The 10,334-nt window shown below is 36.4% G+C and overlaps 1 protein-coding gene across 1 annotated transcript in view; it reads right to left on the reverse strand.

Annotated features, from left to right (window-relative positions):
• The window catches only part of Slc15a5 (solute carrier family 15, member 5), a 92,644-nt gene that overhangs the window by 22,117 nt on the left and 60,193 nt on the right, over positions 1–10,334 (reverse strand). Inside the window, exon 7 of the mRNA XM_005379024.1 lies at positions 5,719–5,850. Within this exon, the coding sequence (XP_005379081.1) occupies positions 5,719–5,850 (132 nt within the window). The remainder of the gene's footprint in view (positions 1–5,718; positions 5,851–10,334) is intronic.

Consider the following 10,334-nt stretch of genomic DNA (forward strand, 5'->3'; position numbering starts at 1 on the left):
AAATATATACTTGGAGTGTTGGTTTCATTATGGTCAATTCCATACAAAAGATTGGTCTGGCTGTCCTACTGAATACACTTGTTCTTAGCTGAATGGGCCATGAACATGTATGATTTAACCTTGTGTTTAAAAATAATCTCTGGCATTGGAACTTTGAAGTACTTCATTTAATTTTATCCTTTCATCATCTCTAGAAAAGTGAAGTGCATCCTCTCTGTCTTTAATTAGGAGGAAACAGTCTTAGAGATATAGTGGTCTATCCAAAATGATGCTTATGGTCAAAGGATCACTCTTTTTAGGGCCCCTAATTAGTCGTTATAGTCCATTATAAAATCATGAGAGCCAAATCCTCTAAATGAACCTCATTTCCTTTCTTGAGGAATGATATTGTCATGGTTAAGGGGACTGTCACAAACATAGACACAACCTACTCCCAGAAAAACATACGACAAAGTCTTCTCTGGTGTCATTTAGAGAATGATAGAGAAGTGCTGGACTGAATGAGAGTAATTAGGTGAATTGGGAGCTGATTGCATCCAAAAGGGGAGGATTAATTGACTGTCATTAACTCACAATGAGATCTGTAGGATTTTTCCATAAGGCTCTATTTTCAGCACCGTCCAATTCAACAATTTTATCAATTACCTGGAAGAAGTCTAGGAATTTGCTTACTACGTTTGCAGATGGTACAAAGCCAGCAAAGGAGGAAATATTAGTGATTCACTGGGTGACAGAATCAAGTTTCAAAAATGTCTGTTATTTAGGATGATGGGTTGACATTTGTTAAGGAGAAAGATAAAGTCCTGCATTTAATTAGGAAAAAAATTGTGATGGTTGGAGCTGAACTGAGAGCAGCTGCAAATAATAACAAAAAGTTTCAGGTTTTAATTGACCATAAGCGTAATGCAGCTACTGAAAAGTCAACACAATCTCTGCTGGCATTTGGGGAGACAGAAAGAGATGGGCTCCTAAGTGATGAAAGTAACATATCTATCCTGTTTCTAGCAGTCGTGAGTGTTGAGTTCAATTTTGGAAACCCCATTTTAACAAAGATATTGACAAGTTTGTTTCGTGGATGGAAGAGTCTGAATAGTGAAATAGCAGGGAACCATACACTGTGAAACAATGGCATGGCTTGTGTATAAAACAGAAGAAGATCACACTTGTAATCTCCATGGAGCACTTAATATAGATATTAATTACTTAATTCTTAGAGCAATGTGATAAATCATTTGCGATCATCACTGATATGGAACCTGACAACCCAAAGCTAGCCCACTGGGATTCAATCTGAGGTGGTTTGACTCCAGACTCTATTCTTTTAGCTATGATATTACATTATTTCTATGAATACTTGCCACAGGTTTATAGAATTTCTATGTGATGAAACTTAGATTTACTCTGTAGAATGTAGTTATCAACAGATGGGCTGACTAAGGTTTATGTCAAAGTAGAGGATTTTTCCAGACACTAGGAAGATGACAGTACATTTTTTGTTTTGGGTTACAAAGTTAGGCTAGATAAACTCAAAAGCAGCACACAATTGTAAGATTATACGATATGATTTGTGATAATGGTATTATAATGAATAAGAGTCTTAAAAAGTCAATCACATTAGGTAGTAACAATTTAAATGGCATTCTCTTGAGCATATATTCATAAACTGCCCCATCCCATATTTTATATTGCTAAGATATCCTCAACTTGTGTTCTTGGTGAGCTTTCCTTTATGGATACCAAGCTCTGCCAATGTTACATAAGTTCTTGTTTCCCCGTCTTTTTGATATACTTAGAATACTATCAACATTATTTCACAATTAGACCTCCATCCAGGGACATTATATTGTAGAAATAACAAATGTCTTTTTAAAGCTTTTATACTTGGGGACTTCTAATAGTTGCTTATATTGAAATCAATTTTGAAACTAGTTTCAGCATGCAGAGAGGGTTAAATCTCTGCCAGACACCAGCTATAATAACTGGAACACTTAATTTTTTCAGTCTTAATTATTGCACTTAAAAAACAAGAATAACAATCTTACCTCTGTAGAAATATTGTGATAAGTGCAAGAATGCGTGCAAAAGCTCATGCTGTGCTATGCTGTACTGTACTACCCTATCCTCAATGAAAATTCAAGTTTTTAATGAAATGTGTTGGCTAGAACACTTGTATATAATAAAGTTTGCCTGACCCAGTTTCTTGGAGTAACCTCTCAACCTTTTGAATTTCTTATATGATTGTAGTGTTTTTGTTATTTTGGGTGGGTCTCTAAGACTCACCCCCCCACATTAATTTACATTAATGAGATGTCTTAGAATGAGACATGGTCAGCCAGGAATCAATCAGCTGATTGGAGATGTTAGCAGCTCAACTTCTGGGAAGGAGAGGGAGGCTGGAGATGGAGTTCAACCACACAAGCAGTGAAGCAATCAATTGTGCCTAGGTAATAAAACCTCAATAAAAACTCTGGAAAATATCCAGGCATGGCGAGCAACACATGCCTGTAATCTCAGCATTGTGGAGATGGAGGCAGGAGGATTGCAAGTTATAGTCTTACCTCAGCAATGTAGTGAAACTCTGTTTCAAAATAAAAAAAAATGAAAAGGTGCTGGGGATGTAGTTCAGCGCGAAGGTCCTGAGTTCCATCTACAGTACCAAACCAACCAACCAGTCAGCCACCCAACCAAACACCAAAAACACTGGACACTGAAGCTCAGTGTGCTTTCTAGGTTGACGATATTCTTCTTATTGTCACACATCAATGTGCAAAGATGGCACTGTGTCCCTAGACAGGAAACTAGCTTCAGCTTTGGAGCCCTCCCAGTCCTCTCTCTATGGTTCATTGTAGTGTATATTACTTTGCCAATAATCACAGGTGTTGGGCTTTCCTGAACTCTGTAAATTATACTAACAAGTTATCAAACCCAAGGGAATCTATCACAAAACTCACATTTCTACTCAGCTATTGGGTCAAGTAAGGATAGTTTTGGAGAGAACTTAACCTATAAACTTTGGCCTAACTCTGCCTAAGCCGCTTAAGCGTGCGTCTAAAAATTTGGATTTATTTAAAATAGGTAAGCTGGTGGCAATATATTTTTATTCTTTTTTTTATTAGTACATGCTTGGAGGACATAATATTTACATTGCTTATGTGGAATTCGCACATGTACATATTACAACTCAATTCCTTTTTCATGCTGCCCCATCTCTTCATCCCTTTCCCATTTGAGAAAGATCTAGCTTGCTATTATCTGTACTTTATTTTGCTCTTTATTTATAATATGGGTTTCTCATATAAGAGAAACCGTGCAATACTTAATCTTGTGTGTCTGATTTATTCCACTTAAAGTTATGGTCTCAAGGTGCATCCCTTTTCTTACAAATGGAAAGTTTATCTTTTTAATGGCAGAGTAGTATTCCACCATATATAAATACCATATTTTGTGTATCCATAGATTTGTTGTTAGACATATAGGCCACTTCCAAGATTTAGCTACCATGAATTTTGCTGCTATAAACATGGAAATGCATGTACAATTCTTATGTGTCAAATGTGATTTGATTGTAGATATTTTTTGAGGAAAAATTTCAGAAACATCTTCACTGAGTAACAGAAAGAAGAGAAACATTCAATATCTGAAAGGTTTTAGATACAGATATAGGTGAGACATCTTTTCCAAGTTCTTTTACAAAATCTAATGCCAGTGCTTTATCTTCTGTTTATATAACAAAGGATCTGACATCCAGAGGTCAATGACTGGGTGCAATTTACACAATTATGGCAGTATGGATTTGAATTATTTGAGAACTACAATTATATCTCTAATGGATCTGTGCAGTGCAGGATTTGGTACATGGTAAATACTCAATACATCTTTTGCTTTGCTTTCTCCAATAACTAAGATTATGGGGGCTTCTCTTTGTCATCCACCCATCAAGATGGCTACCTTTCTTCCCTGGAACTTTATTACCATATTCATCACTCTTAGTTATTATTTTTTGTTTCCTTGCAATTGTGGAAATTATGGAAGAGGTTGGGAGCGTTTATTTCGCCTACAAGAGTATCTCTTTTCCACAGTATGGTACATGAAAGAGGAGGAATCCCTGATAAACTTTCTTTTGAGTAGAGACTTCATGTTAAAAGACGTTTCTCATTCATAAAAATTGTTTTCTTTATCATTTGAAAGCAGGTAATTTTCTTTTTTTCGTGGTACAGGGATTTGAATCCAGGGCCTTCTTACTATTTGGCCCTTTTTTATTTTGAAACAGAGTCTTGCTAATTTGCCTAGGCGGACCTTGTACCTGTGATCTTCATGCTTCAGCTTCCTAAGAAGGTGGGATTACAGGTGTGTGGTATTAAGCCTGGCAAATTAAATGTGTTTGCTAGAAGAGAACACAAACCAACGCTGTCTGTACAGTATTTTGTGTACACACTATCAGTATTTTTGAAAGGAGAGAAGAATAGGTTTGTATTCGGGGGTGCATATTGCTTGTATCAATTTGCCTTGCACAAATAATAAAAATTAAAGGTTTAACTTAATCATCCAACATGCTTTTTTGCTACTTTCCCCTAGTTCTGTCATTTATCATCCCATCATTTTGTGGATGTGTGGGGAAATAGATTTTCCTCCAAACCTTTACGCAAAAGTGGGTTTCTGTTTGGGTTATATATTTTCCCTCTTGCGTATGGCTTTTGAATCTTAAATGTTAACAGTCAGGCCACAGACATGACAGGCAACGAGCAGGTGAAGAACCGATGGAAAAGTGTTCAAAAACTCCTGTGTTAGTTAACAGGCTTCTGAATGTATCGCTGTGGTCCACGGAGAAGGCTGCAGAAGGTAGCAAGGAGATGCTGTATCAGCTACTACAGCCTTAAAACAAAGTTGGTGTCTCTTTGGACTTTAACATTGTTCCTATGCACCTTATTTTATTTTTGTTTAATCAAAGAAACAAGAGGGTTTTTCCATGGGAAAAAAAATAAGTTTGTAATATTTTCTATGGAACAAGTAAATGTAAATTAAAATGAAATCAAAGCTATAGTGACATTTTAGAACAAATTATACCATTGTATGGATTTAAAATACAGCCCAGGGCATTTTGCTGTGACTGCTAACCATTACTGTCATCCTCTCTGAGTTTTTTCAGGCACACATGTAAATTAAGAGTAGTACTTTATTATCTGTATCAAAAATTTAAAAAATTTTTTTCTTCATCCAAAATCTCTACTGGGAAAATGTTCCAAGATCATTTGTTGTTCAACTCGTGAGCTCTCTTTGGTAGTGCAGACAAGATTTCCAACAATTCCTGAAGAAAACGGACCATACCGGTACTTTGCTCTCCTACTTGAGACCAGGTATAAACATTTCTATAGACGCTCTGTTCTAGCTGTGAAAAACTATTAAATATGACCTCATAAAAGACCTAATACAAATATGATATGACTGGTTTGTTTTAAAGCACAGTAAAGAAAGACAGCAGACAGGGTCTCATGAGAAGTGACATTCTGTAATTACCTCCCCCTATCAAAAGAAAAACAATTCCCAGAAATTAATGAATACAGCAAGAGTCTATTTCCTATCTAAATTCTATCTTAATTGCAAAAGTGGATCAATTAACAAAAAAGACTACACTGGCAAAGCCTCTCTCTTAAGGTTTTGTCTCCCACTTCCCTAGTCATGTAATCAATGCATATAAGCATATTATGAGCCTATTTTTACCTTCTGAGATGAGATAAACCAACTTCACCAGCAGTGCCCCTGTATAACAACCAAATCCATTGAACAGTGTCAGAAAATTCATAGACGTTCCTCTGATGGTGCGTGGAGCAAAACTGTATGCTATTACAGAGGCTGTGAGAAAAATAGAAGGCCAGAATTTAGAAGATTCTCCCCAAAACAATTTCACAGGTAGTATTCAAATTAATATTGATTATGCATCAAAAAAAATTTACTTATATAAACAATACTTGGGCTGGACTTTGTTGAGGTTACTATAGTAAGATATGGTACATTTTACAGATGACTTCAGAGAATAAAATATGACAAAATATACCTTTATACACTCTGAAGAGAATTTGATTACTTGGCAGTTGAGTGTTCTAATATATTCAGCCAAATTTACTCTAATTTGAATATTACTGAAAAATTTCAGTTTGAGGTGCGGTCTGTACTAGATAATATCACGACAATCTATCAGTGAGATCTATGATTCTGTGATTCTATGTAAATTATTAGGTTCCTTACAAGAAAGTTACATTTATCATATAAAATTCATATAGCAGTTAAGAGCGTGGGCTCCAGAGTTAAACAAGAATATAGTCAAATCTCAGGTAAGTCATTTACTGTCTTTGTGATTTTAGGCAAGGTACTGAAACATTTCAAACCTCACTGAAATGGGATTAATATTACACACTTGCTGATATTCTGTGACAATTACCTGCTATAAATACATGGAATGTTTTGTACACAATGCTGAGTGGTAGGTATTGAAGGAAGGTTTTTGTTTGTTTATTTGTTTTGGGGGGCAATAGGGATCAAATCCAGGGCTTTCATGCTGAGTGACATCCCAACCCCTTTTTATATTTATTTAGAGATAGTGTCACACTAAGTCATTAAGTTGCCCAGGTTGGAAGTTGAGCTTTTGTTCATCCTGCCTCAGCCTCCTAGAATACTGGGATTTACAGGTGTGTGCCAACATACCTGGCACATTAACTATTTTAACAATATTAATCTTACCAAATCAAATAATTCCTACTTGTGCAAAGCCCTGTGCAAGGTCCTTACTGCATTAACATGTTTGAGAGAGTGCTTACACAGAAATAATAGCTTAAGCACTGGTTCTCTGAATTGGTTCTGCTTTTTTCAAGCTGTCATTAGAATAATAGTAATGATAGTGGCCACAGTTTGAAAAGAAATCAAAATCATGGGAGAAATTTCATTAAAAAGTTCACTAAAATTAATTTTGTTTCTGAAATCAGAAACAGATGACAGTAGCATATATGATTGTGTACATACCATATTACAAAACTATGGTAAAATATACATGACAATCTTAGGGATACTAATTAGAATATTTGTTATACTATGATATATGGCAATTGCTTCAACAATTTATAGCAGGGAGGGAGAGGTACATAAAAAGAGAGTAGAGAAGAAACAAATTTGGGTATGTATTTTTTTTTTCTTTTTTTGGTACCAGGAATTGAACTTAGGACCTTGCACTTGCCAGGCAGGCGCTTATGCCACTGAACTATATCACCAGGCCCTTGGGCATGTATTGAAAATTGTTGAAACTGTAAGACAGATACTATGAGAGTTTATTTTTAAATAACCTCTGTTATATGTACTCAATAAAAAATATTAAATAGCACTAACAGTCTAAGCTCTGAGTGGTTGAATTATTGTCTTTCCAACTTTCCTACTGTTTTGTGCTTTGCAAATTTTTGTACAATAGCACCATGTACAGTAAAGCTCATTTTAAAAAAGAAAAGATAATAGACAACAAATATAAACGCTAACCCTTTCTATTCCTTATATATATGAAGAAATAAATCTTATTATCTTCTTTTCCTTTTAGCAATATTTCACCCCTGGTTTACTTATACTTTAGCATAAGGAAAAGTCTGCATTTGCTCAGCGTTTTTAGATGAACTTACTAATATAAAAAGCACATGTATGAATGTTCTTTCTCAAATTCATGTGGCATTTCTGTTTCACTTTCTGTGTGTCCTTCATATGTTTTTATTTATTCACCCAGTAAACATTTAAGGGAGTCCCTAGCTATGCTCTAGGAAAGTTGCCCTGTGCTGGACTGAGGATTCCTAAAGGCATAAGTTTATCTTTCTGAGATTTTAAACTCTGGAAGGACAGAGGGCAGAGGTTGTGTGTTACACAGGGCGGTGCTAAACAGGTAGTCAGTTCCATCGCTCTAACTGGAGAGGAGGACAGTCAGGATAATGACAGTAAATAAAATAATGGAAAGGACTTCAAATTTTGGTGGCCAAATGCCACAGGCTTTTTGTGTAGTACTAGTCGCCAGCAGGAGTCCAAGGTCAAGCCCCCGGGCACTTTAAGAAGGCCTCAAGGAGGGTCCAAGCGTAACACGGAAGAGGCTGTGTGAAGCATTGATTCACAGTTATAAAGGGATTTGGCTCATGAACGTCCCTCTCCATAAATACTAAGAGACAAACAATGGGCAGAAAGAGTAAGTAGGCCTATTTCTTTTTCTGAGAAACAGCAGAATGTACAAGCCCATTATTACTCTGCTAGTTAATTATTAATCTTATGCTTTTCTCTTGCTAGAACTTCTGGTGCAGTGTATAATTCATGAACCCACTTTGCCAGCTCTCTGCCTGCTGGTTCATCTCTCTTTGGTGTCATTTTAGTCGTTTTTGAAAGCCCCAGCTCCCTTTTATAGGATTTCGCTTTTCAAGTCCTCAAATTCCCATTTTTCAGACATCTTCTTGTATGTTCTCATCTTTTCCAACTTTAGTGATCATCATCTTGATGTTTTATGCTCCAAGATACATCCTGTAGCCCATTAGAGTATAGATATTATCAATGTCAGTCACTATACTGAAATTTCCATTGTCTTATAATGACACAATAAAAATGCTCAAAGTGTTTGGGAAAGCTGGTCTTCTTGCCAATGAGAACTCAAAGTAGTGGCTGGTTATTGTTTGCAAGGATGCCACCTCACAGCATATATGGAACCTGTGAAGTCCAGGGTCGTAAGGCATCTGGTCCTGGGGACTCATTGCAGGAATTCTTTTTCATTCCTGTTGTTCTTAAACAATTAAAAAAAGATTATTGTGTTTGGTGGAAAGTTATTTTCATATGTGGAGGAGAAGCACCACAACCTCAGAAAATGGAACTTCATTTACCCCGTTGTCACTTTTAGACCATTATTCTTTCCTTAGTGTCTCATGTTATCGTGCGATTACATTATCCCATTTGCCTTTCTTTGGTGCTGTTATCTAACAATTGAGCCTATTTTCCTCTGTTGGCAGATCCTTTCCTGTCATATTCACTAGTACAGCTCCTACGTTAATTCTTGGTGGATTTTCAGATATGCGCTGATCATTTTTCTAAATTTCCACCCTTCTAAATCTGAGCGTCTCTGCTTCTTGACCTCCACTGTCCTCATATTCCTTTCTGCTTTAGCTTCTGCTCCATGCACATCCATGATCACAGACTATGCCTTGTGCCCAAGACCAGAGGTGGCCAACCATGGCCAAGAAATGGCTGGCCACCGCGCATTTTCACAAAACTTTGTTGGAACACAGCCACTCCTATTAATGGCTGCCTTTCCATCCCAATGACAATGTTGATTTGTTCTTACTATGTATATGTTGTTTTATTCTTACTCATAGTTAAAATATTATAGGAGAAATTTATAAGTAAGTAAAAAGCCTGTTTACTGTCTGAGACCTTATAAAAAGCTTGTGAACCCCTTCTCTTTACCAGTAACTATCACTATTCCATAATGCCAGCTTCTTAGGGCCCCTTCTGACTACCATGATGTAGCTATCAAAGCGACTCTTTAACTCAGCCTTCCTTAAAATCTTCAATGACAGAAAATTTTGTCTGTTTCCTGTGTGTGTGTGTGTGTGTGTGTGTGTGTGTGTGAGACTGGAGACTGGATCAAGGGCTTTTGCATTCAGCTATATGCCTTATCCTTTAAAAACATTTTTATTTTGAAACAGTATCTTACTAAGTCACTCAGACCCAGCTTGAACTTGTTATCTTTTTGCCCCAGACTCCCAAAGTTCTGGGATTAAGGGTGTGCGCCACCTTGACTAGCTTCTTCTTTTACTTTTTTATGTATTTGAGGCTCGCATAGCAATGTGTGGCACATTTAGACGCACACACAGTATTTTCTGAAAAAATAAACACAGGGTATGAAACAGCTGAAGTATGTACTACAAGGCATATATAAACAAAGCATAAGGCTTGAAAAGTTTTCTGCTTTTGTTTTCCTTTCCTCTCCTTTGCAAGGCACAACATGGCTTGAAGGGTAGGTGGCCCCTGACATTTGTAGAGCGATCTACTGTGTTTTCTTATTCAGTGCCATCAATGTAGGATATTGTCAATAATTTGAAAAAAAATTATAGATAATTTAGCCATGTAGAAATAGCTGTGAATTTCATTTGTTTAAATTAAATCTATTTACTGATAACCTACTCTGTATATGCACTTTTCAGGAAGGAGAAACACAAAGGAATATGGCAGTAAGCATGGAGACAAAAATCTTGACTGCAGGGAGTCTATATTATCTTGTTGAGAGGCAGGCAACATATAAAATTATGACTATGATACAGTACATGTCAGAGAGG

Source organism: Chinchilla lanigera, unplaced genomic scaffold, assembly GCF_000276665.1.
Source record: "Chinchilla lanigera isolate Chin_1 unplaced genomic scaffold, ChiLan1.0 scaffold00012, whole genome shotgun sequence".
Taxonomy (NCBI): domain Eukaryota; kingdom Metazoa; phylum Chordata; class Mammalia; order Rodentia; family Chinchillidae; genus Chinchilla; species Chinchilla lanigera.